A 26,872-nucleotide genomic window follows, 5' to 3' on the forward strand; every position below is an offset into this window, starting at 1 on the left:
GTCTGATTAAGAGTGCATATTGGTCACATATAGTCTTCTTCCTCAGACAGAGGTCATAGGAAAAACTATTCTTCCCATTCTCCAGCCCAACAGGATGTGTGTTAGTGCCAATAATAACAACGGCAGAGACACCTCTTCCCCACCTTCCAAGCTTGGAGCAGTGTTTGTGAAAACCTGCCAGAACCACTCTGAGTTGGGGAAGGAATCAGCGATGGGATCTGATGTTACGTCTCATTGAGGAATGAAGGCAGAATGAAGCAATGTTTTGAGATGCAGCAGAGAAACATAACTGACTTGTTTGCACATAGGCCTGGATACACTCATAGGAAAAAAATTAAGAGGGTTGTGTAGAGAAGTTTGTGTACCGGCATAAAAAGCAATATTAAAAGGACAAATGGCTTGTGTGTGTGCAAGTGAGCTTTAGGAGAAAGCTTTTGTTCTTGAATTGACAATATGATAAAAAGCATACTTTTCCATTGGGTTGTTAAAGTATTACTTTAGCAAAACACAGTATGGGATTCATTCACGGTTCACACCGATTTTATTTGCCATATAGTTCTGAACACAAACTTTGTTGGTTGGCAACGGGTCTCTGTCACAGTGAGGACTGCATCCACAAGACTTCTTTACACGAAACCTTTAATTCTCAATGATATCTGTACATTCAACCCACACATACCTTTTATCAAGTCTCTGGGGGGAAAATGGAACCAGAGTACTACAGCGTTCAGTGACAAAAGAACTGTTAAAGAGTTTATGCTTCAAACGTTGCCAGGAAATTTATGACTATCTCCTTCAGCTTGGCTTCTGTTTGTTCAGATATCTTCCCATCAGTCCTGTCAAGGCAAAATCAAACTGAATTTCAACTCTCATCCACAGCAGGCTGAGTAGCAACTATACATTTGCTTTAGCCCTTTTGCAGCCTCTTCTGCCACTATCTGCACCCCTAAACGCACACACCTGAGGTCACAGCATTGTTAAATACACACTACAGCAAACTAATAACATAAACGTCTGTTTTAAATGCAATGCTGAAAAAGGCAGCCTCTTGTAGCAGCTCTTCCTCAGGACTGTCTTTATGCAGAGTCATTGCTGTTCTGCGATAATGTAAAGAGCTATAAAGATTTTCAGTCATTAAGGCCACGGCCATTCAACAGAAATGAGCGACTGGCTCATACAAGTAACGTTTTGAACTGAAATCTCAGTCATCTTCCAGCCTACTATATTTTTACCTGATTGTGGAGAGAAGGGCCTGGTGCTGACTCAGAACATGAGCAAGGAAAGCCCTCTCAAATTTGGTGATCTTGCTGGGCTCCAGTTTGTCCAGGTGGCCTCTCACCCCAGCATAGATAACAGCCACTTGTTCCTCTATAGCCATGGGAACTGGAGAGAGAAAAACGCATGAACTTAGGTCAGAATGCTTGACCATTCGCTTCCTAAGAATCTAACATAGACATAGGTTTGCTGTCTCTTGTGAATTAAGGTAGGGGCAACAGAATTTGACACTGAAAGTTAAGGGCATTCCTCTCCTTAACAGAGGGGACCAAGTTATCACTCAAGACAGACAATTGCCTGTTCAAGGAATCTCCAGTCGCTGCAGAGAAACCTCTAAGATGACCAAGGTTCCCAGACAGCATCAGGAAAATCACATTTCTCTCAGAGACACGCAAACACCCACACATATATGCAGAGAGAAATGGATTTAATTTCCTGTTCATCCAATTAAGCATTTTACAGCCCAGAGAGCCTTTAAAGTAAATGAATGGAAAGGATTTTGCTAATTACTCCAATCTGCCAAGATGCAAAGCTCTGTTTAGCACCACCATATGCTGTAGTGGTGGCTTGAGGCAATGCTGCATCAAGAGCTCAGAAACGGAAGAATGCAATGAGATACTCTTCCTGTGGGGCCCTAACAGGGGTAACAAAGTCAGGAGAGGTTTCTGGCTACCCCAATTCTACATGTTCTTTGGTCTTAGAACATTAGGAAGCACCCACTTTATTTTTCTGCCGATTTTATGCTCAGCAAGATCTCAACTCAATCCAGGAATCCTAAAGATTCTACGGTCATTCAGCAAATGGTCACCTATTATATCAGGGGTGGGGAACCTCAAATCCAGGGGCCAAATGCAACCCTCTAACCCCCTCTCTCTGACCCTTGGAAAAAAAAACCCCACCACCTACAACTCTACTGGGCCTGCTTCAGACCCTTTCTAGGGTATCCTTCAACTCTCATAATGCCTCTTGCTTGCCTGGATGGAGGACAGAGAGGGGAACGCAAGTGTGTAGAAATCAGCCTCCTGTACCAATTACTGCTGCTCTGCTTACTTTGTGTCTGGCCCTGCCCACCCCCTAGCAAGGGCCCCCAGGAACGCTGCCCAGAGGGACTGTGGCCCTTGGGCTGGATAAAGGTTCCCCACTCCTGTACTACATGGTGAAGGAGTAGCAGAACAAGTTGCCAAAAAGGATTCTGACCGTATTGTCCCTGTTTAAGCAGCTCAGTCAGACGCACACCACGATTGAGCAGCTGTTGGGTAGCAGCGTCTAGATCTGATCCGAACTGGGCAAAAGCAGCTACTTCCCGGTACTGAGCCAGTTCCAGTTTCATGGTTCCGGCCACCTGCAGAAAGCAGAGGATAGATTTACTGGAGTCTAGGCAAGACATTCTGAGCACTCTGCACTGCCAGTTTGTGTAAACAATCACTGTTGTTTTACACTACAGGGGTAGTCACAGTTAGCTGTCTAGAATATGGCTTTCTCCAGGGTTGGTAGCTTAATAGCATGCTTCAGGCTTGTGCAATCCACTTGCTCACAATAATTTTCACACAAAAACTCATTCCTGGTTTTCCCCCACTCCCAATTTGTTCTTCATTTCAGCAGCCAAATTTAGAAGTGCCTTTTTGCTGTTAATCCATTGGTAAGAAACTGTTGCTAACATATTGCGAATGACTCAGAGATCACTCTTCTGCCCACCCTTGAATTACTATTCAAAGTTAAAGGAGTCAGGACTAGGAGGGGGAACAGCTGAACAAAAACAGGAATGGTCTAGAAGAGGTCTGGCATGTTATGCTATTGTTCAAGGTAATAGCTTATAAGACTGCCTGGATGTGTAAGTAATTTCCAACCTCAGTTTTGCTAAACTTGAAATAATATTTTACCCCTTATATACCTAGTCAATCACTGCACTATGAAGCTAAGGATCTCCTGTAGATACCATCTTATCAGGTCTGTTCTACACAACATATGAAGCAGACCTTTAAGTGTTGTGGCACCTACTCTTTGGAATTCCCTTCCCTTAAATATTAGACAGGCACCATCTATTATCTTTTTGGCGCCTTCTGAAGACCTTCCTCTTTCAACAAGCCTTTTAAGTAGAGACCGTATCCCAGTCTGCATCTATGGTGGAATTGCTTTTAAAGATGTTTTTAAGGATGTTCTGTTTAAAATATGTTTTCAGTGTTTTATCACTTGTTTGCTGCCCTGGACTCCTTCTGGCAGGAAGAACATCCACTTATACTTTTACCAAGCCCATTCCTGCAAAGACAGGGTTGCCTGGAATATGAGATTCCTTATGTTAACCAGAGAATTCTCATTTCCTTGTCACAAAGCTCTTTCTGTTTAGTCTCTTTTATTCCACAGTTCTATTTGAGGTAATAAAAAAGATGGAACAGAACCATACTGATGCTGGAATCCTGAATCCCAACGAAGTGAAGTGGATAGTGTTTTTTGAGCCAGATTCTCCATACACCAATCTTTTTACACTAACCTGTTTCATAGCCCTTGTCTGAGCAGCAGAACCAACACGTGACACAGACAGACCAACGTTGATGGCTGGGCGGATACCTTTGTAGAACAGTTCAGTTTCCAAGAAGATCTGCAGGAAAGACCAGTATATCATTTTACCTGACACTACTTTAATGTGACTAAAGTTCAACTGGGTCCAATAAAAACTTTAGGTTATCCCAAATCATTCCCACCTGCCCATCAGTTATAGAGATGACATTAGTTGGAATGTAGGCTGACACATCACCAGCTTGTGTCTCAATGACAGGAAGGGCAGTTAGAGAGCCACCTCCAAAGGAATCGTTCATCTTGGCTGCTCTTTCTAGAAGACGAGAGTGTAGGTAGAACACATCACCAGGGTAGGCCTCTCGGCCAGGGGGACGACGCAGCAACAGAGACATCTGGCGGTAGGCAACAGCCTGTTGATACAAGACAATGAAGCTGTTACTTCTGCCACAATGATTCCAAGAATATTCTTGGAAGCCACGTTTGTGTCCCCCAAATTGTGAAGCCAATAGCATGTTCAAACCTGCTTGGATAAGTCATCGTAGATGATCAAAGCATGTTTGCCATTGTCCCTGAAGTATTCACCCATGGAGCAGCCAGAATAAGGAGCCAAATACTGAAGAGGGGCGGCATCTGAGGCTGTAGCAGAGACTACAATAGTGTACTTCATGGCATCTGAAAAAGAACGGTTTCAACCATTTTTTGGTCAGAGTTTGTTTCTTCACATTAAATGAAAAATGGAAGCAAATTGGCTAATAGCAATTCAATTACTAGATTTCTCCAACCAAACCCTTCCACTTTCTCACAATATTTTGAGATAAGTGGGTGCCTTTTCTATGGTAATTGGCAGTCCACATAAGCGCACCATTTCTCTTATGTTTGTTCATTACTGCTTCCGCATATTCCATTTATAGATGTTCAACAGTCCTGGTGCACATTTGTTGTGTAGATTATGCAGGCTCACTGTGCTTGTTTGACCTAGGAGAGCAGCATATTTGTATCCACAGGAAGTGTGGCCCATTTTTCTCCTCACTGTCCTTATTCCAGCACACTGAATGTTGAGAGCAAGTTTGGCATTTGAGAGAAATAAAATCAAGCGGTTGTTTCAGGAAAGCAAAGCACATGTGTAACAAACCAGGGCTTAGGACCAAGATAACGGGAAACAAAACCTAGGAAGAATTCTGGTGTGGGACTACCCCAGGCTTCTATTACAAGAGCTCTTCTTGGCACATAAGAACATAAGAGCCTGCTGGATCCGGCCAGTGGCCCATCTAGTCAAGCATTCTGTGTTCAGAGTAGCCAACTACATGCTCCCATGGGAAGCCTGAAAGCAGCATCTGAGAGCAACAGCGCTCTCCCCACCTGCAATTCCCAGCAACTGGTATTCAGAGGCATGCTGTCCCCAACAGTGGATATAGCAGAGGCACCAACAGTATGGGTCAGTGAAGGAACTCAAAAATATTCAAGAGAAAACAAAGTATTGTTGAAACTTATTTAAACTGGCCTAATAAGGGAATAGGTTGTAGCTTTTATTCATCTCCGAATTGTTCCTGAATTGGATGCATGCTGATTTTCAAGGTGGTTTAATTAATTTCAACAGCTATCTCTGATTTGTCAGTGGTCCTGGGCCTCTCAACAAAAGGAGGAAAGCTCAATTAAACGGTCCTCTTAAGCAGCGTATTTGGGCCCCAGAATTAGTCTGCTTTATTCAAGAAATTTTATAAACCATTTTATCAAGAAAATCTAAGCAGTGTACATGAAACAAATATCAGTAACACAGATAAAACAAGAGTTTATACACAAGTGTTTATGCTATGCTTTTCCATGGGCAGGGCTTCTATGTAGGGAGGTCTGTTGCAAAATAAGTATCAATACCCGCATCAGTAAGCCTCTTCACCAGCTGGGCCACAGTGGATCTCTTCTGGCCAATTGCAACATAAATACAGTACAGCTTCTTCTTTTCATCAGTTCCTTCATTGAATCGTTTTTGGTTGATGATGGTATCAACAGCAATTGAAGTTTTGCTGCAAAGAGAATAGGAAAGCAGTCAGCATTGTTTTCTACAACCTTCCCAAAGCTCAAACTATATTTTGGGGGGCCCAGGGATTCCTCACTGAGGAAGGTAGTAATGGTGGACAAACTTCCCTGCCATTGCTAATGTTCTTTTACAGTGAGCTAGATAGGCACAGGAGTTCCTTTGCAGATCGCATAGAGCCAGTGCTCTGCCTGAACTGGACACACTAAAAAAAAACATGCCCCAAAGCCTTCTATAAGCTCAAGAGATTTGAGGTAGAAACATAAGGGTCCTCAGCCAACAAGTCAACATGGAAAAGGCTCTCTAAAAATAGATGAGAGGTCTCTAAATCCCAGGGTACTTTTGCATTTATAGACTTCCCTCACAGAAAATGCAAGAGTGGTTAGAAGAAAGCACTTTGAATAGCTGAGATGCTAGTTCCTTACCCAGTCTGCCTGTCTCCAATAATCAACTCGCGCTGACCACGACCAATCGGTACCAAGCTATCTACGGCCTTGATGCCAGTCTGCATGGGCTCACGCACAGAGATCCTAGGAATGATCCCAGGGGCCTTGAGGCCAACCCTCCTGCGGGTCTTGGAAGTGAGGGGACCCTTTAAAGCAAGATAACATTGTCATGTTTTCAGTCACTCACTGCTAATAACGAACACATGAAATCACGTATGATTGCAACATCTACCTTCCCATCAATGGCATTTCCCAGGGCATCGACAACACGTCCTAACAGCTCTTCACCAACTGGGACATCCACAATGGCTCCTGTCCTCTTCACAATGTCCCCTTCCTTAATCAACCTGTCATTACCAAATACAACAATACCAACGTTGTCAGGCTCCAAGTTCAGGGACATACCCTAGAAAGAGAGTAAGCTCATTTAAGGAGGATTGAAAAAGATGTACTCACAAGATACTCTAGTCAAATGAAGGCAAGGCAGATTCACACAACCAACTGAAGTGAAGCCTACCAAGCTATAAGGTTTGAGAACTATCCTGTTAAGACAATTCCCCCATCATCTTCACTAGCAGATCTTTAAGAACAGTACTAGCAGACAGATGACAGTTCCACACAAGATATATATAGCAGATGATCAGATTAGGCTAGAGCTCTCATGACAGAAGCAGCCTTAAAGCTCTTCAGCAAGCAAAGCACCTTCCTGACAAGTTGATTTTAAAACAGCATTCCCATTCCAAACATTACCAATATACTAAAGACGCCTTTCAGTGTATCTAATAGGCAGGAAGAGAGCTTCAAAAGAAGAAGCACAATCAAGTTTTATGTGAGCACTTAATACAAATATGGATGCAATGAGAAAAGAACTTGCCTTCAGCCCAGAAGAGAACTCAACCATTTCTTCTGCTTGAACATTCCTGAGGCCATATACACGGGCAATACCATCACCAATTGAAAGCACACGGCCAGTTTCTTCTAGCTCAGTAGAGGTATCAGCACCCAGAATACGCTCCTCAAGAATAGACGATACTTCAGCAGTGCCTGACAGAATTTAAAGCGACAATTACGTTTATTGTGCCATCTGGACGCTTGTTAGAATCTTAGCTCACTTTACATCAAATGGGGCATTTTTAATGTTCAGGGTTAGTCAGAATAGGTCTCAATTTCATTTATTTGCATTTATAAGCCCATCCGTCCCTGCATAGTCCCAAGACAGGTTACACACAGCTCAGTACAACTAAGCCGTGTAATCCAGAAGCATTAACTAGACCATAAACTCAACCAAACCCATCTATCTAGTCTAGTTGTCAATTTCTAGTCTAGCCAGTGGCAAGCAAGATGCTTGTTAGAGAGATAACATATCTAGGCTCACATAGCCAGAAAACGAAGCCTACTGTTTTATCTACCCTTGGTGGACCTATCGCACCCCTCACAGAGAGGGTTTTATGCATCTGAGTCACCTTCCTGCAAATTACTTATTGAAACTTGTAAGATTTAGGGCAAGTTGGATGCCTTTAATACTAAACTATTTGGAAGGGTAACCAGCCAGGTACAGTAGGGCCCCGCTTCCCAGCGTTCTGCTGATGCAGCGGCTTTCATTCCCCATTTTAAAGCCGCTTTTGTGGCATTTTTGCGTGACACACCCCATTATACTCAATGGGGTTCTGCTTTACGGCAATTTCCGCTTTACGGTGGGGTCCGGAACGGAGCCTGCCATATAAGCGGGGCCTGCCTGTAATGGCTACGCTATAGAAGTGGAACAGGGAGGACTCTGTTTTTATCCTGGATGGTACGAGATAGCCCAAAGTTCTCACTGCTACTGGACCCAGGAATCAAAGCAATAGTAGATAGATGCTCCCAGTGGCGCAGGAAGATTTTAAAGGCAAAACATCAAAGAAGCATTCAGGGAGAGGCAAGCAGCATAGTTATCAAAGGAATTACAAACAACAGCTATCACTACTTTATTCCCAGAGTTGAGTTTGCAGGTATTTGTTTTGACCTACCAGTTTTCTGTAGACTTGTTGTGGAGGCATGGAGGTTCCTTGTTGCAACAAATGCTGCACCCAAAGAATTCCGAGACACCTAGCGCAAAGAGAAAGCTTTGAGTTTTATGTTCAACACATCCTCTCTTCTTGAGAGTTATGAAACCACTCTTTTCCGGCATGGTTTTGCATTACGTAAGATCTTTCAGTACTGCTTGATCAAAGACCCCCTCTCATATTATAACAAAGCAGTATCTACCCGCAGAATCACACAGCAAGTTGTTACAGATACGCCCCACCCCCAATTTCTCCATAAGGCTGCTTACTAAATTCGCCTTGCCAGAAGTATTTTTGCTACTGATTCTTACAACCGTGCATGGGCAGTCTTGTTAAATGCCTTAAATTACTGGTATACAGTATCTGGAACAGATAACATGTTGCACAGTCCAATTCTAGTATGCCTGTTTACGTGGTATTCTACACCCACTGTATTTAATAGGGTTTACACTCAGGTAAAAGTGTATAGGACTGCCACTTTTAGATTCAGTACTGTTTAAAGTGACTTTAACTATAAAGGTTTTGACACCATTTGCACAAAGAAAAAAGATATAAACTCAATGATTTATACAGACTATTCATTGATTGGTGGCTGGAAGATATAAATCATCAGCCCACGACCCTGAATTTTAGCAGCACCCATCCCTTCCCTTCTGTAGTATCCTAGGTGAAGCAAGGAATCTTGCTCCCTGCCATCCAAAAAGTTTCATTAAAGCAGCTCTCACAGCTGTTGCATCTTGCACAAGTTTATTCACAGCACAGAAGAGGTGCCCACATAGACACTGTACTTTGAACAAGATATCAATCACCAAGATGTCCACTGCAACAGTTGGAGACATCTGCTTGGACAGAGATGCCCAGTTCTTCAAGCCCCTTCCCATGAGGCCTTGCATTTGAAATTGGTTGCAGATATTTGCTGTTCTTTTCTAGTGCTATATAGCACCTCAATATGGGTCTTCTGAAATGATTTAAGATGCCTTTCTAAAGACAAACCTTCAACACAACATACCAGGTATACAGCACACAGACTCTTTCAATAGTACTTGGTCAAAAGAATGACAAAGGCAAACATATCTTCATAAGGTCATAACGTACGGGAAGACGGGGGGGGGAGCCACAGCTTTGAATACTAGTTAAGTCCTCCACTAGATAAAATTTTATCTGAACCACCAAAATATTTTGGTAGAATGAATGAAAATTAAGCCTATTTTACAAAACTGATAAGTAAAATTCTAGGACTTTCCACCACCAAAAGGTTTTCAATGCAGGTGGCTCTACAGACGCAAAACTGGTACTTGCAATTGCAAACCCTGTATTAAAAAGCTTAAGTTGATTTTTAGTGAGGGGAACAAGATGTCAATCATTTATTTTAATCTCTAATCAAAGGAAAAATATGGGCAAAATCTAATGAGAACGACAGCTTCTAAGTGTTCCTAAATAAAACGAATTAGCCAGCACCAAGGGCTTTTCTACCTATAAGTCATCAAGGCCACAAATACCTAAAAACGAGAGGCTTGTGGTGGTGTCAAGTCAAACACACCTGTGACAACCACTTCCCCTCGCCAAGAGCTCCTGCCCTTCGTATAACTGCTGCATAACAGGCAGAAATGCAAGAGGTGCAGCACAATGTCAATGCAATGGGAAAAGATGCCCCAGTTGGATTCCTGCCCAACACACAGCTCAAAGCGGCTCTCACTATATACCTTTCAAAACCGTTGTTCTTAAAAGAGAAATTCTGGGAGAGCAATGCCTTGCAATGTCGCGCGCACCATTGCCTAACAAAAACGCACGTGTATAAAAACGGTTTTAAAAAAATGCACAGGAGTCCTCTGTTTTCCTTGCACGCACGCACGCTCACACATATATACATGCATCCATACAGCAGCTGCTGCTGAGGGGGATATTCCCCTACTAAAAAGAACGGGAGGGAGGAGAAGCTGCCAGCGCTGGGCATGACCTTGCTAGGCCAGGTCAGAAACCAGAGGGACAGCAGAGGGAAAGGGATCCCCGCCGGGTGGCAGGCCCAGGGCTGTTGAGAGGCGGCAGAAGAGGGCGGTGGAGGACAGCGAGCCCCGCAAAGTGGGAGGAGGAAGCCGCCACCTCAATGTCATCCCCCGGGCCCAAGATGGCGGCGCCGATGCCTCCCTGACAGACAAGACAGCCAGCCAACCCGCCTTCCTTCCCCGCAGCGTCTCTCACCAAGCCGGCCTGCCGGGGCAGGGCGCGAGCGAGGGCGGCGGCTACGCGCACGGACAGCATCGCGGCGAGAAGCTTTAGTCGGGGAAGCTGGACGAGAGGAAAAGACGCCACGGCCGCTTCTCTTTCTTATCACTACTGCCGCCGCAGCCGCCAGAGCACAGGGCACCCGCAGACAAAATGGCCGCCGCGATTGCCCCGCCCCCTTCAGGTGGACGCACGAGGAAACCACGCCCTTTCCCCTTCAGCCGTGAGGAGAAAAGAAAGTCACCTCGGCGACGACCCGGAACAGCTTCTCGTATTCCCCTCCCTCCTCCTCCTCCTCTAAATTAGTGTGTGAGAAAAAAAATCACTTTTTAAAATAACTAGGTCTGTTTATCTATGGTCATGGATGTACTTTTGGCTTTTAATTTATTTTTTTTTGGCCGTTGACTTTGAACGGGGATAGGGGAGCCTGTGACCCTGACGGACGTTGTTGGACTCTAAGCTCCCATCAGCCCCACAATACATGGCTAAGAGTTAGGGATGATGGGAGTTGGAGTCCAACAAGGGCAGGGAGGTCCTCAGAGTCCCCTTCCCTGCCCTTGAAAATGGCAAGGTATAAGTCGCAGAAGCACAGGCCACGCTCCCCCAAGCCTGCAGGGCTAACCCCACCCCTTGGTGAAAATGGACGGTGTTGAGCCAGGCAAGGTCCACGTGGCTTGCTGATGTCAAACTGCAGTAGTCTCCGGTGCCTTTTGAGTTGAGGATTAACAATCCTGAACGTTTCTCTGGTTTGCTTCAAGCTTTTTCCCTAGGGAGAAAAGTGCCTTTAAGCATGTGCAGAGTGCTATCGCTCTAACGCTAAGGTTCGGCTGCACACCTAATCCCACAATTCTGGGAATAACCTCAATTGAACCCAGTGGAATTTACCCCTGAGTAGGCATGATTAGCATTACAGCTTAAATTACCGTTACCAATAGCCTCTTCTAATAAGTCTTCGTCTCTATAGGGAGGGGGTCGGTGCTGAAGTACGCTTCCTCCTAAATCAAACTTCCTACGCAGACGTGGAATATATGGAGTGCGGGGCGGGGGCAGAAACAGCCTCGATGACATTGCTGTCGTCTGGTCTCGTCTCCCCATCCTTGCATGTTTTGTGCAGCGTCATCTTGGCTGACGAAGAGTTCTGAAGAACTCGAAAGCCTGCAAACATTTTGTCGGCCATTATTAAGATATTGCTCAGCTATGGGTTTATTTATTCATTCATGTATTGGTTTATCTGGTCGATAAAGCGCGGCTGCCTTTCCTTTTCGTGTGCTTTGGAGGAGTGTAGAGCCCACCCCTGGGGCTTACTTGGAGGCGACACGCATGGCCAACGGCTTGCCTATCTCTTCCGAAACAACTTATGCAACCCTTTCCTGCTTTTGTCCGAGCAGCGCGCCCTTGAACTGACGTGGGGGGAAGGAGTAGAAAAACTTTGCAGAAGGGGCTGGGTTTTAGTTCAATAGATGGAGGAGGCAGGTTAGGAGGGCCGCAGGACTACAACTCCCAAGAGGCCCTGTGCCCCGTGAGGTCATCGGTTCGCGACAAAGGAGAGCCAAGGAGAATAGCGGGAGGTTTTCAATGCAAAAGGAGTTCGCGGGAATGGAGGAGAAGCTCGAGAAGGTAAGCGAGGCTGGAGCAATTGCTGTCGTCTTTGTATTGCGGAGAGGTAGGGGTGAGTGGGAATGGGCAATTCTGGCTACACACGCACTCATTTCTCGGTCACGTTTTTATGTTCTGTGCTACTTAACCTTTACCTCCTGATTTTTGCAGCCAAAATAATCTAAAGCGGGTTAAAGTTCAGGTGACTTTTGGTCCCAGCTATCAGCTGGGTGACTACTGCCAGAAAACGGGGTACAGATTTGCACGTCCCAATTTATATTTATAGATTTAAGTGTAAAAATGGATGCTATAATTTAAAATTAGAATGCAGTACAGCTGACTATGGTGGGGGAGACTGTGACCAGGTGGTCTATGTACCTCCTCAGCCTACAGTCTCTTGGTGCTGACTGTTGGTAGGCGATCTCAAGGCCTCTCCTCTGCAGGTCTTTATCTTTAAATCAGACTTAGAAGAAATAATCCTATAAATTGAGAGTTATCCTCTGTGAACTAGGACTTGTGGCCACCCTATCCACCAACATTCACGGGGTCTGAAAAAAATCCCTTGTAGGATTGGCCCTGCTGTATGCGTTTGCTCAGAAACGTCTGTTTTTATCCCCATTCCTTGAATATTCAGGCTGCTGAAAAATTAGGCCTTGCATACTGTATTATGATTTCTCGTTGTATTTTGTAAAGATTGTGTTGCACCGCCATTCTGTAGAAATCCCATTTCATCCATAAGCATCTCTTGAAATTCTAGAAGATGGCCACTTTTTACCATTCCATGGCAGGGCTAATTGTGATACAGTGACTAACAAGAACAAGGCATAATCATAGCCTCTATAATTGCATTTTTTTTTTGCAGTATACTTGCTCTTTCTGGGCAGTGGATGTTATTCTGGATTATACAACTCCTGCCTTTGTAACAGACATTTTCAACTTTAAGGCCTTTTCATCTTTACTGTTTATAGGTGCTGTGAAATAGAAATGTATTTATTTATCTAATAATATTTTTATACCACTGATATTAGAGGAAACTTGTGGTTTACAAAAGTAAAATACGTATTAAAACAATTTTAAAATGGAGAAGTCATCATTGCAGATAATAGGGTACAGTACTACTAGTCTGGGAAATCCCAAGCAAACAAATAATTTTTTACTAAATGTTGGAAGCACCCACCTGAAAAATAGGGGGGATTACAGAGGATAGGGGCCACCATGGAGAAGACCCTGCTTCTTGGGCTGCTGCCAGATGATGCTTTATCACCAAGGCCTTGTCTGATGATTTTAGTGACCTGCATGCCTGTATTGGCGAAGGTGGTCCTTTGGCGTCCCCGGCACCAGAAATGCTTTTAATTGTCATATATAATTAAATAATTAGGTCATCATTTATAAATGTCATTCATACTTTATTTCTTTCCACTTTTCCTCTTAGGTTGCTTTGTGGTTGAAAAAGACGTTTGGGGATCAACCCATCCCCCCATACGAAGCAGATACACGAACTGTGGATATTTTGTACGAACTCGCAGAATGCAATGAGTCCAGAGATGGGGATGTCTGTCTTTTAATTGATGACATGAAGCAGAAAGCAGTAGAGTATGACTCTAATGGTGAGACCAAATACTTCAGTTTAGATGCTAAGCATCTCCTCTGCTTATTACAGTTGTTTAAAATATTGTACGTTATTTAGGTGAGGTTTTCCCTTCAGTCAAGTTGTCATGTTTTGAATAGTCCACCAAGTTCTTCCCTTATACCTGACAGGATTCATAGCGATTTATTTTTTGTTTTTAGGCACCTATCTACAGGATCTTCTGACCGAGAGTCTGAATCTTTCTTTCAGTAGCATGTCTAAGGGCAGCACCAGATATCTGAACACTTTAGTGGATGCAGCTTTAGCTCTTGAAACTAAAGACACTTCCCTTGCAAGGTAATGCCTGCCTTTGATTTTCTCTATCATTGGATCAGCTTGTTTTGCATGCTCAGCCTAGTCCAACATTTGCATGAGGAACTATAACAGTAGAACTGTTGAACTTAATGAACATGACTAATATGGTTTCATTGATTTGAATGCATCTAGTAGGGTTTGAATATAACTTAATATTTTTCACATCTCTATTCCTGCTGAGAGAGAAGAAAGAGGACTGTGTCCTGTTTTGGTTGGAATGTAACTTGTTTTCATAATTGTGGTATTTTAGCATTGGTATAGCTGTCTAATATTAATATTGTCACCTACCCTATGACATAATGAAGGGCATGTAAGAAATCTTATTAATAAATAACTACAAATAAATGTTCTACTACTCTGGAATGGATTGTTCGTATAAGTAGATCAAGACTGCAATCCTAAACATGCTTTCTAGAGTGTAAGCCCTATTAAAGACAGGGGGACTTTCATCCAAGTAAACATCCATACTTTGGTGCTGCTAGGAATATATTGTAAAAAAAGTGCTCTTTCTTTTTAAAGCAACCTTCCCCAACATGGTGCCCTCCAGATGTTGTTGACTACAACTCCTGTCAGGCCCAGTCAGCATGGCCAAAGGCCCATCTAGTCCAGCATCTTGTTCTCACAGTGGCCAAACATATTCCTATGGGAAACCTGCAAACAAGACATCATCAAGGACAATGGGAATTATAGCCTAAAACATCCGGAGGGTACCAGGTTAGGGAAGGCTGCTCTATCAAGAAGAAGAGAACATTGGGTTATGTATGCATGGCCTCAGTGGTACTGGTGTACAAAGGCTTGAATGGGCTTAAGACTTGAGTGTCTAAATGAACACCTAAATGAGGTACCAGCCAATCCAGGTTCTGAGATCTGTGGGGGAGGCCCTGATTGTGGTACCTTGGTGAGTGTGCTCTGTGGGACCACTACACAAGGCAGTGACACCCTGTTTATGTAGCTCCCAGTTACCCTCCAAATTGTGTTCAGGCAGAAGCTAAAGTCTTTCAGTTTCTACAGGCCTTTGGAACACAGTGGAATTGGCTTTACCTACGTTAATTATTGCTGGCTGTTTAATTCATTGTATTTTACTTCCGTTTTTAGTGTTGGATTTTTATGATTATTGTAAGCTAACCATGGTTCCTAGCAAAGGAAGAGAGAAGAGCATAACAAACAATAATAATTTTGCATAATAAACTGTGTCAGAAAAATTCAGCGTTGAGGTGCACCTTCTGTAATAATTCTTCCTAGTTCACAATATGGCTTGCTGTTCAGGTGAATACAGTCTAGGGTGGTTTCCATATAAAACAATCTCTCCAAACAGCGTATAATCAAATGGATTGCCCAGGAGATGCTTTTCAGAAGAATAAAACGGACAGAAGATATCTATAGATCAATATCTCTTGTGGTGCCCGTAAATAAATAAATATCACCTTAAGATCCAGCAGTATATGAAAGACTGCTTGTTCTTCCTGCTTAGTTCCTGTTTGCACTGGCTCAGAGTGTCCTACATTGGACATGTCTACATTTTGTCAGATGCCAGGATTGGACGCCCACCCTGCTATCTGTTCTGAACAGAGGACAGGAGCAAAGAGTTTCTCTCTGTTGGACAGTATGACAGTGGCTAATATAGGTGCCCTTTTTCCAATTGATGGGGGAGGGGGGGCCACACCATTTTGTCATCCTGTCTGTTTTACTCTCATTTAGATGTGGCTGCCATTTTGTGTTATGCCACACGCATACACTGACAGTCTTTCTGACTGGTGCCTATGGCACTTTTTCACTGGCCTGAAAAAGTTTGATGACCCCTGCCCTTCATGTGGATGAACTTTTCACAAACACTATATAACCCTAGGGTTCTTGTTAGCAGTTTGTGTCATCAAGCCAAAGAGAGAAGTCCCTCCCTGGCGTGACACTCTCCTAAGTACATTGATGGCAAGTAGTTGGGTCTCCATTGCAGCCCTGGAATCCAAATCCAAATTTCAAAAATTTGTACTCATCATGATCAATTTTCTCTAGCTTCATTCCTGCCATCAATGACTTGACTTCAGAGCTGGATGCCACAGAGTCCAAAAACAAAGAGATGGAAGTTGAATTGAGCACCCTGAGGAGAAAACTCACATCAGCGCTAGTGCTGGAAAAACGGCTTCAAGAGTAAGAGAAGTCCCCTTTATTCTTTCGTTTGCTGCAAAAAGCCAATCAGCTAACAGGGTTTAGCTCTTCACAGTTGAACTGCAGGCCATGCATTTAGACCTCATGGCTTATTCTCCTTAGAGTGCAATGTGGGTCACTCTGATTCAGGCCTGACTTCAACATGCAGCAGAACAAGGCGGTAGAATCCTGTGGGTGTAGAAAAGATTATGCCACTTCAGTGCGGGTGGGAGGATACAATTTTTATTTATTTATAAGACTTCCTGGGCACCCTTTACCATAAGGTCCCAAGGTGGATTACAGCAGTATTATAAACAGTTATAAAAACAAATAAAATAGTTGCAGTTTGAATGTACTAGCACCTAAATACCTCCCTGCAAGTAACAAGTTAAAAAATAGAGTTCTAGCTCCGGGCTGGTCCTGTTGCACTAGTTTTCTACTTACAGGGAGTTGTTTACATAGGAGAGCATTCATCAATGCAATCCTCTTGTAGTTTGAAGCAGTACATTCCTTTAAAGCTGCATGGCTGCATTGCTGCATAGCTAAGGGATGGTAATTGCTCTCACCTTTCTAACTTGTAGTCTGCTCTGTCTGTGTATGTCAAGGTGCTTCTTAAAGGGAAGATATGTCCCTGATGTGCAAACAAGGCCTTTTGGTCAATTGCTCTGATTTCATACTGGCTGTGAAAACTGGAGCCTTTAGGGAATGGTAAATCTGGTCCATGGAGCACGGTCAGGTGAGAGTGTGATTCTTCATCCACTCAGGGCTAAAAACAGGTGCTACCAAGGGTATAGGCAGCCTGGCGGTACAGCTGGTTGCTGTGCTGAGTTCTCCAAGTGTTTGATGCCTTTGGGTGGTAAATTGTTTTCAGCCTAAGCTCCACATTTGCTTCTGGGCAACCTTCCAAGGTCATATGCTTTGGGGAGGGGGGTGAGGCCAGAGGCAAAAATGGTCAGAGTAGCCAATATCAATTTTGCCTTTCTACAGCAGCCTAGTTTCTACATACACTTGCCAACCAACCCATCCTCCATGCAGACAATCAAAAGGCACTATCAGAATTCAAGGACATGTCCCAGCCAGGCAAAAATACTCAGTGTATGAAGCAGAGCCAGTGAGGGATATGGTTTAGGGAGAGTTGTGAGGTCCAGATAGAAATACCTGGAGGACACATTTGGCCCTTGGACCCAAGGTTCCCCACTACTGCCTTCAGGGAAATCTTCCAAACCTATTGTGATGTGGACAGCTGTTGGACAGTTTTGCCGGAGTTTTGCTGGTTTCTTTTCTTGGGCTCTATTAAGCTTCAGGTAGGTGGTATTGCGGATTTCAGCTTCTAGAACGAAGGCCTCTTTTTCTTTTTTTCTTGCCTTCTACACATTGTTTGTGATCCTGATGACAGAGCTGACTTCAGTCCAAATATTGTGGAATGGGGTTGGCTGTGGCAGTGTAGATTCCAAGTCCCGTAGCACAGTAGCCTTGTGCTATGGAGCTCGTACTTGAAGCTCTTGAGCTGTTCCTGGAACAGCCGGGCAGTTTGGCTTTTGGCCTCCTCAGAGAGGTTGTGTGCATTTGCTAAGACGTTTTGTTACTAAAAAGAAATCTTTCCTGGTGCAGTGACCTTAAGAAAACTGAAGAACTTCTGGTAATGGAAAAAGCAAAAGCTGATAGCCGAACCCAGAATATGAAGTTCCTGAAGGACAAATCTGAGGATTTCAAATTCAGAATCAAGGCAGCGGAGGTTAGTACAAAGAGGCCTCTGTCAGTGTTGCTGCAGCAAAGACCTGTTAAAATGGAAACCTTTTAAACCAATTCTTTTTTAACTATAGCACCATCGATGTACCTACTGTTTTACAAAGTGTTATACCAAAAGAGACAAGCCTCTGTCCCAAGGAGCTTAGAGTCTGAATTTGATAGAGGGGGAGACAAAAGGAGATGCATGGGTAACAGTGGGTAAATATGAACAAGTGCAGTTGTACTTACTTAACTGCAAAATAATAGGATAACCATATTGAGGTTGTAAATTAGTTGTCTGGGCTGTGCCACTTCAGACTCACGTGGGTTTCACATAAGAACATAAGAAGAGCCTGCTGGATCAGGCCAGTGGCCCATCTAGTCCAGCATCCTGTTCTCACAGTGGCCAACCAGGTGCCTGGGGGAAGCCCGCAAGCAGGACCCGAGTGCAAGAACACTCTCCCCTCCTGAGGCTTCCAGCAACTGGTTTTCAGAAGCATGCTGCCTCTGACTAAGGTGGCAGAGCACAGCCATCACAGCTAGTAGCCATTGATAGCCCTGTCCTCCATGAATTTGTCTAATCTTCTTTTAAAGCCATCCAAGCTGGTGGCCATTACTGCATCTTGTGGGAGCAAATTCCATAGTTTAACTATGCGCTGAGTAAAGAAGTACTTCCTTTTGTCTGTCCTGAATCTTCCAACATTCAGCTTCTTTGAATGTCCAAGAGTTCTAGTATTATGAGAGAGGGAGAAGAACTTTTCTCTATCCGCTTTCTCAATGCCATGCATAATTTTATACACTTCTATCATGTCTCCTCTGACCCGCCTTTTCTCTAAACTAAAAAGCCCCAAATGCTGCAACCTTTCCTCGTAAGGGAGTCGCTCCATCCCCTTGATCATTCTGGTTGCCCTCTTCTGAACCTTTTCCAACTCTATAATATCCTTTTTGAGATGAGGCGACCAGAACTGTACACAGTATTCCAAATGCGGCCACACCATAGATTTATACAACGGCATTATGATATCGGCTGTTTTATTTTCAATACCTTTCCTAATTATGGCTAGCATGGAATTTGCCTTTTTCACAGCTGCCGCACTCTGGGTCGACATTTTCATCGTGCTGTCCACTACAACCCCGAGGTCTCTCTCCTGGTTGGTCACCGCCAGTTCAGACCCCATGAGCGTATATGTGAAATTAAGATTTTTTGCTCCAATATGCATAATTTTACACCTGTTTATATTGAATTGCATTTGCCATTTTTCTGCCCATTCACTCAGTTTGGAGAGGTCTTTTTGGAGCTCTTCGCAATCCCTTTTTGTTTTAACAACCCTGAACAATTTAGTGTCATCAGCAAACTTGGCCACTTCACTGCTCACTCCTAATTCTAGGTCATTAATGAACAAGTTGAAAAGTACAGGTCCCAATACCGATCCTTGAGGGACTCCACTTTCTACAGCCCTCCACTGGGAGAACTGTCCGTTTATTCCTACTCTCTGCTTTCTGCTTCTTAACCAATTCCTTATCCACAAGAGGACCTCTCCTCTTATTCCATGACTGCTAAGCTTCCTCAGAAGTCTTTGGTGAGGTACCTTGTCAAACGCTTTTTGAAAGTCTAAGTACACTATGTCCACTGGATCACCTCTATCTATATGCTTGTTGACACTCTCAAAGAATTCTAATAGGTTACTGAGACAGGACTTTCCCTTGCAGAAGCCATGCTGGCTCTGCTTCAGCAAGGCTTGTTCTTCTATGTGCTTAGTTAATCTAGCTTTAATAATACTTTCTACCAGTTTTCCAGGGACAGAAGTTAAGCTAACTGGCCTGTAATTTCCGGGATCCCCTCTGGATCCCTTTTTGAAGATTGGCGTTACATTTGCCACTTTCCAGTCCTCAAGCATGGAGGAGGACCCAAGGGACAAGTTACATATTTTAGTTAGCAGATCAGCAATTTCACATTTGAGTGCTTTGAGAACTCTCGGGTGGATGCCATCCGGGCCCGGTGATTTGTCAGTTTTTATATTGTCCATTAAGCTTAGAACTTCCTCTCTCGTTACCACTATTTGTCTTAGTTCCTCAGAATCCCTTCCTGCAAATGTTAGTTCAGGTTCAGGGATCTGCCCTATATCTTCCACTGTGAAGACAGATGCAAAGAATTCATTTAGCTTTTCTGCAATCTCCTGATCGTTCTTTAGTACACCTTTGACTCCCTTATCATCCAAGGGTCCAATCGCCTCCCTAGATGGTCTCCTGCTTTGAATGTATTTATAGAATTTTTTGTTGTTGGTTTTTATGTTCTTAGCAATGTGCTCCTCAAATTCTTTTTTAGCATCCCTTATTGTCTTCTTGCATTTCTTTTGCCAGAGTTTGTGTTCTTTTTTATTTTCTCCATTCGGACAAGACTTCCATTTTCTGAAGGAAGACTTTTTGCCTCTAAGAGCTTCCTTGACTTTGCTCGTTAACCATGCTGGCATGATAAGATGCTCATGCATACAATAAAACACCTTCAGCATAGGAAAAGTAGCATTTTAGAGAGAAAGCCCGGCTAGACCCCTCCTCCCTGATACTCTGATCTTCTGTATAGAGGGAAGTTTCGTGTATTGAGAAGCATTTGTTCATGTAGCCTGAAGTGGTAAAGCCCAGACAGAGGTTTACCACCAGCTCTGCTATTTGGGACTTGTGGGAGTTATAGGCTAGAACATCTGGAAAGTGCCAGGTTGGGAAGGCTGGCTTAAGACATTACCCAGTGCTTGGTACAACATAACACAGCAGCTAATGTGCATTGTGGGGAATTTGCAGATTATTGCACTGCAACAGGTTGCATATTCTGGTTGCATATGCAGCGTATTGTTCAATCAAGACCTGGTTGCAGGTGGAAAGCACCATTAATGTGCTTGGGGAAGGGCCTTAGCTTATTGTTCAAATGTCTGCTTTGCACGTAGATGGTTCCAGGTTCAATCCCTGGTATTTGCAGGTAGGACTGGGAATGACCCCTATCTAAAACCATGTAGAGCCACTGCCAGTCAATGTAGACAATGCTGAAGAGACCTGATGTAAAAGCAGCTTTCATATGTTCATGAAGCAGACTGGGTTTCCTGCTGTTTTTAATTAGACTGGAACTTGCAAAGCTCTTCACGCTTTGTCTTTTTCCTGTGGGTAATCCTATAGTGCATACTGTCTGATTTCATTGATAAATGGTAGTCATTGCATGCCGCCCCCCTCATGTTGTTGGTTTTTATCTCCTGGCAGGAACAACTTTCTGCAAGTGGGATGGATGCTTCCTTGACTCATGAGTCTCTAGTTAATCTTTCAGAGGTGGGTGTTCTGCCGCGGATGTTGACGGTGTTCTAAAATGGCATACACTGGTTGGCATTTAACCTGGATGATTGGGAGGAAATGACATTTACCCAGATGGTACTTGGATATGAGTTTGCTTTTGAATGCCATTTATTGCAGAGAGTGAGGGTAAAAAGTGTATAGCTAAATTTTGCTTTTTTTTTCTGATGGGAGAACTATAGAGCCAATGTGTGGATGATTCGTTTTGTGTTTCTCTTTACAGAAACTAGCAGAATTAAAGAAGCAGGCAGCGCCTTTGAAGAAGAAACTTGAGTCGTATCTGGACCTTACACCTGTAATTTCCTCCCCATGCCCTTCTTTAAGACCTATCCAAGAACTGTGTATAAGCTAAGGACCTTTCTCCAACCTGGTGCTGTCCAGATGCTGTAAACTCCAACTCCCATTAGTGTCAGCTTTTCACTGAGACAGCAGTGTCGGTGGGGGTGCAGGCAGGGCTGGAGATTCCTTGGTAATTGCTAGGCTGTAAGTCCTCAGCCGGCAGCTTGGCTATAAATCTGCCAGGCTAGCAAGGAGGAAGCAAGATAAGGGCAGGGGCCGTTCCAAGCTTACGTGCCAAGCCAGAAATCCAGAAGAGACGTCCGTGAAGGTCTGGGTCTAGTTTGCCGAGAGATCAGTCCAAGTCAAGGTTCAGGGGATAGGAAGACACACAGTGGTCACGCCTGATGTAGTCAGCAACACGCTGAAGCCAGGGTCTGTCTTTTAAAGAACACCTCTGCAGACAGGTAGGAACAATCACCCCTCTGGCTTCTGCAAGCATGCCAGCCTTAAACAGACAGGCTGGCCCCTCTGCTGCCTGACTTTCTGTTGTCTTTGCTCTGCAGGTGGGAGGGGAGGCTCCTGGTCACTGTCTGACTCTGGCTGAAGAGCTTCAGCTGTGTCTTGGATGCTCTCCAGCTGAGGGGGAGTAGGAGCTGCATTCTCAGGAGTTTCCTGTTTCCCCTTCTGGGTCTGTGGCTGTTACTCCTGAGTCGTCCTCATCTGACGAGTCCTCCGAAGGGGCCATGACACTTAGCCCCAGCCAGTGTGGCTAATGGTCAGGGACAATCGGAGTTGCAGTCAAAAATATATGGAGAGCACCTGGTTGGAGAAGGCTAGTTTAAAGTATTGGCATGTACTATCTGAGCAAAGGCTCATTATACTTTCACAAGTTCAACGTGATGTGAGGGTTGCCGATTACGTGACGTGACAGCACCTTAATGCATGCTAGCAGAGTTTTCTTTCCTGCCAAAGCTGTAGAATTGCTATTATTTATATATTGTGTGTGTATATGCACAGAGTGCTTTTTTTAAAAAAAAATGGGGTGCTGGTACTCATATCTTGATAAAAGTGCCATGGGTGCAAGCACAAAATGGCTGCCATGGGTAGCAAAAAAAAGGTGCTGGTACTCTCTACCCATGAGTAGTGTCACAGAAAAGGCCTGTGTGTGTATGTGCAGGTGTGTACACACTAAAAATGTGTTTTAAAATAAGCTGGTAAAAGATCTTGTCTGATCTCGGAAGCTAAGCAGGGTCAGGTCTGGTTAGTACTTGGTTTGGAGACCGCCTGGGAATACTGGGTGAATATATCCAAAAAAATTCATAGGGTCACTGTAAGTCATAATTCGACTTATTAGTCGCTTATCTGGCTGAATTGTCAGCCACTCTAAGCGACGTACAAAGCAGAACATGCAAACATCAAAACATTAAGAGACTAACAATAAAAGCTAACAATAACGGAAAAGCTAAAAAAACAGGAACAGCAAACCAAAAACATTCCTCTTCCTGGTAAAGGACAGTCCCCAAACAAATGTCACTAAGAGCAGGGGTGGGGGGCAAGGCAGGTGGAAATGCTTGCCCCTTGATGGTCCCAGCACAGTCTCATCCCTGCAGCAGCACGACTCAGCCTGCAGCTTCTCCTGATAAGGCCCAGGCAGAGGGGTGGGGCAAGGCAGGTGGAAATGCTTGCCCCTTGATGGTCCCAGCACAGTCTCATCCCTGCAGCAGCCAATCAACTTGAAGGCATATAACAGCAATATATTGCAGCCCTCTGGGTTGTCAGGGAGGCTGTTTCAGACATAAGCATCAGGAAGAGAAAGAGCAGAGTTGTTCTTCATTCCATTACAGTATATTTCAAGGAAAGATTTTTGATGGGTTTGGAGCATGTGCTGAATAAATGTACTTTTAAAGCTTTTTTATCTCTATGGACCTTTTGCTTGATTTCAAAAATTCAGATGGGAGTGTGGGAAACTTGTACATCTGCTTAAATGTCTATATGTTGTCATTTTCAGAGTCCTTCTCTTGCACGAGTGAAGATTGAAGAAGCAAAGAGGGAACTGGTGGGTGCTTTTGTTGGTGTGAATAAATTATCCTAATTGTACTGGTGAACAGGCTGATATTCTGGTCTATTTGGTACATTTTTCTTGTGCAGGGTTGTTTAGGAGGGGTAGAGGTACTGCATGGGATGGAACAGATCTCTTTTAGTCTGCATGATAAATTGCCACTTCCCTATGCAACCTAAAGCCATTGTCTGTCTCAGCCTTGTCGGAAAGTGCTTTGTGCTTGTCACTAGACAGAAAGTGATGGAGAAGATCCTGCAATCTAATCATTTGCAACACTGCTCCTTTAATTTCTCACTTTATTAGGTCTTGTGTGCCAGCATAAAAGCATATTGGTGTAGTGACCAAAATTTATGGTCCTCCAGATGTTGCTGAGCTAGAATATCCCTGACCTTGGCAGCTTGCCATGCTGGCTGGAGAAGATGGGAGTTGGGAGTCCTAACAATATCTAGAGGGGGCCATGTTCCCCACCTAGGGTTGCCAGGTTGAGGGCCTGATCCTGATCCTGTATCTTTAGGAGAAGAGAACGTCAGCCAAGTTCAGGTGTTCTAATGGGAAGAACCACAAGGTGAAATTCTCCCTTCCCCCTGCACAACTTTTAAAGATACAGAAGACCTCTTGGGGGCTGGGCCTGGCAACCAAGAGGTCTTCTGTATCTTTAAAAGTTGTGCAGGGGGAAGGGAGAATTCCACCTTGTGGTTTTTCCCATTACAGTGTTGCAAGAACACCTGCACTTGGCTGACTTTCTCTTCTCCTAAAGATACAGGATCAGTCTCAGGCCAAGAACCTGGCAACCCTATCCCCACCCCTATCCAAAAGCCTGAACTATAGAGTGAGCATATTGGTACCTGAGCGGATAGCAGGAATCCAGAGTTGTGCAGAAGTAATGACAGTGATGATGATGGAAATTTATTATGCTCCTAAAAAGTGGGAGATAAATCTATTGGATAAGCAGGTTAATAATAAAGGGGAGCACACATATAATCCCAATTCACTGCAATTTTTGTTGGGTTTCAATTTTTAGCAACCATCTATACACAAAGTGCCATAGTGTGGGTGAGTGACTGGGTCCTCCTCTAATCCAACTGCTAAGTATACTAACTGATGTTTCTCTTTCTTTTTTTAGGAAGCTTTTGAGGCCGAGTTTTCAGCAAAGGTGGACATGACAGCACTTTCAGTACCTTTATCTACTAAACATCAATTTTCCTAATGACCCTGGTGTAGAGAGAAAAGGACACTTGTTATTTATTGTAAACTTTGTGGCTGTTGGTATGTCTGGCTTATCTTCACATGATGTTTTCCTGTGTCCTTCACCTTCATTTCTCCACCTTTTTTTAAAAAAATGTACAACTTTATATTTTGTACATATTTCTGTCCCCCCCCCATGAACATGAACAATAAAACAATCTTTCTGAACCATCTTTTACAATCAGCATTTGTAGCAATCTGATTTGAGAGCTGTCCCCAAGGTGGTGCTCTTAATAGGTAACAAGAGCAGAATGAATTCAAGGTTTGATTACATAGGAACATAGTAAGCCACCTTATACTGAGTCAGACCATTGGTGCATCTAGCTCAGTAGTGTCTTCTCTGACTGGCAGCAGCTCTCCAAGATTTCAGGCAGGGAGTCTCTCCTTGCCCTACCTAGAGATGCCAGGGATTGAAGTAGGAACCTTCTGCATGCAAAGCAGACACTCTACCACTGAACTACAGCTCTTCCCAGACAAACATTTTCTTTGCTAAAAATGCCACTTAGAGACGTTCAGCTTTGTTTTTATCCTGCCAGGCCTCCAGACCTTGCTATTCATGGTAATGGCTAGTCAGACCCAGTGTCTGCACCTGCCATCTTTGGAGACCTGATGAGCACCAAACCGGACAATGCTGAAGTCTGCCCTAGACCTCCTGTGGCAGGGGCCTACCAGTCACCATAACACCCCAGACCATCTATTATAATGTTGCTTCAAAGTATTCTGGGAAATTTAAATGACAGCACCTCATTTCTGGCGCATTGTGGTTGTCAGAAGCCGCTGGTCCTGTGTACAGTTCCCTCTGTGTGATAAACTACTGGACTGCAAGTAGCAGCCACAGTGAATTGCCTTCATACCCTAGATTGACTGCCCCCAGACTTGTCATTGGCTGTTTCTGGGCAGGAAGAAGTATAAAGGGCATCCTGCTCCAGCTGAGTCTTGCTTGAGCAACAAGGTCTGAGCTCTGGTGTGTTCCTGTAGCTGTCTTTTGGTTCTGATTTCAGAGACTTGCCCTTTTGGCCCTAGCTAGCTTGTCCATGACTTTTGGTTCTTGGTTCACCTCTGACTGCTGCTCATGGCTCAGCTTTGATAGGAGCATTCTGGGAAATTAAAACATGGTGGCCCATAGTTTCCCACAGCCACCACTAGGTAAACTGTGGGCAGGGGCTGCTGTAGCAAGGGGTCCCATAGATGGCACTTTGCTGAGGGCCTCGTAAGATCTCTACCTGGCCTTGTTGCTAGGACCTTGAGCATTTACAGCTGTATGCATTTGAAGTTTGTTCTTAGCGTGTGTTCAGACAGTCTCTGAATCCAGAGATTTCTCTGAAGAAGGTTTAAGACCTTGTCCAGATGGTGCATCATGTGTATGTGACTTATAATAATATGCAGTGTTATTGGGAAACACGGCTGCTGGACTGGAATGCCATCAATCACCATGAGCAGAAGGCAAAGTTATTGAGGAAATGAGGGAAAGAGGACTGGGCTTGATGTGACTTACAGCCCTCTACTAAAGAATGTGCTTAAAAGAAGTGGATTTTGCTAAAAGAGAGTTAGGGTTGTGTTTCCCACCCATGCGTTAAAATGTTTTGTTCTTAAAAACCATGAGGAGTATTCGCTTCTCAAGCAAAGTGGGTCAGATCTGATATTAAACCTCTCAAATACAGATTCATTTCGGTGATTTATAACCTGATCTTCATTGAAATGAATCCCAGAACATATAATGCATAATCAAAGTTTTTAAAATGTGTTCCAAGAGAGCCATTGGGCACTGGTGCACCTTAACCAATCATGTATCTGCCTTTTAAGATATTAAAATTTGGGATCAATCTGACTGCTGTTACCCATGGCAAGGTAACGCTGGTTGTCTCCATAAATTTAATTATGGCCTTTCTGTTTTTGAACAACATGTTCTCTGCTACATGACAAAACCCTGTGCAGCTTAGTGACAGCAGAGCAGAACACACTGGCAAAGCAAGGTGGCTGCATTCAATAGGGACTTTTTAATTTTTGCTTCCCCCC

At 43.9% G+C, this 26,872-nt stretch overlaps 2 protein-coding genes across 4 annotated transcripts; one reads left to right on the forward strand and one right to left on the reverse strand.

Annotated features, from left to right (window-relative positions):
* Positions 1 to 518: 518 nt before the first annotated feature.
* Positions 519 to 10,732, reverse strand: ATP5F1A (ATP synthase F1 subunit alpha). The gene is made up of 12 exons (XM_061613635.1): positions 10,509 to 10,732; positions 8,274 to 8,352; positions 7,142 to 7,311; positions 6,500 to 6,673; positions 6,247 to 6,413; positions 5,662 to 5,810; positions 4,310 to 4,461; positions 3,975 to 4,199; positions 3,764 to 3,871; positions 2,473 to 2,617; positions 1,233 to 1,383; positions 519 to 836 (listed from the first exon to the last, which is right to left on the reverse strand). The coding sequence occupies exons 1-12, from the start codon at positions 10,566 to 10,568 to the stop codon at positions 755 to 757; spliced, it is 1,662 nt and encodes a 553-aa protein (XP_061469619.1). The 5' UTR covers positions 10,569 to 10,732; the 3' UTR covers positions 519 to 754.
* Positions 10,733 to 11,123: 391 nt separating this feature from the next.
* On the forward strand, positions 11,124 to 25,024 carry HAUS1 (HAUS augmin like complex subunit 1). 3 transcript variants are annotated; one of them, XM_061613658.1, is made up of 9 exons: positions 11,127 to 12,195; positions 13,561 to 13,735; positions 13,917 to 14,052; positions 16,081 to 16,215; positions 17,824 to 17,947; positions 21,187 to 21,252; positions 21,497 to 21,568; positions 23,561 to 23,608; positions 24,735 to 25,024. In XM_061613658.1, exons 2-9 carry the CDS (start codon positions 13,702 to 13,704, stop codon positions 24,816 to 24,818), a joined length of 699 nt encoding a protein of 232 aa, XP_061469642.1. In that variant the 5' UTR covers positions 11,127 to 12,195; positions 13,561 to 13,701; the 3' UTR covers positions 24,819 to 25,024. The 3 variants fall into 3 exon arrangements, with proteins under 3 accessions (XP_061469636.1, XP_061469642.1, XP_061469628.1); XM_061613644.1 differs by having other exon boundaries at positions 11,127 to 12,149; XM_061613652.1 differs by lacking the exon at positions 16,081 to 16,215 and having other exon boundaries at positions 11,124 to 12,149.
* The last annotated feature ends 1,848 nt before the right edge of the window (positions 25,025 to 26,872 follow it).

The sequence above is a fragment of the Rhineura floridana genome, chromosome 1, assembly GCF_030035675.1.
Source record: "Rhineura floridana isolate rRhiFlo1 chromosome 1, rRhiFlo1.hap2, whole genome shotgun sequence".
Taxonomy (NCBI): Eukaryota; Metazoa; Chordata; class Lepidosauria; order Squamata; family Rhineuridae; genus Rhineura; species Rhineura floridana.

Bases quoted from the DNA above. Each gene is read 5' to 3' on its own strand.
- ATP5F1A (XM_061613635.1), bottom strand. From the start codon at position 10,568: ATGCTGTCCGTGCGCGTAGCCGCCGCCCTCGCTCGCGCCCTGCCCCGG. The intron at 7,312-8,273 runs GTAGGTCAAAAC...AAATTCTGTCAG, and splicing joins AACAAGTCTACAGAAAACTG to GCACTGCTGAAGTATCGTCT. The intron at 1,384-2,472 runs GTCAGAATCCTT...TTCTCTCTCCAG, and splicing joins GCTTAAACAGGGACAATACG to TTCCCATGGCTATAGAGGAA.
- HAUS1 (XM_061613644.1), top strand. From the start codon at position 12,108: ATGCAAAAGGAGTTCGCGGGAATGGAGGAGAAGCTCGAGAAG. The intron at 12,150-13,560 runs GTAAGCGAGGCT...TTTTCCTCTTAG, and splicing joins TGGAGGAGAAGCTCGAGAAG to GTTGCTTTGTGGTTGAAAAA. The intron at 17,948-21,186 runs GTTAGTACAAAG...ATCTCCTGGCAG, and splicing joins TCAGAATCAAGGCAGCGGAG to GAACAACTTTCTGCAAGTGG.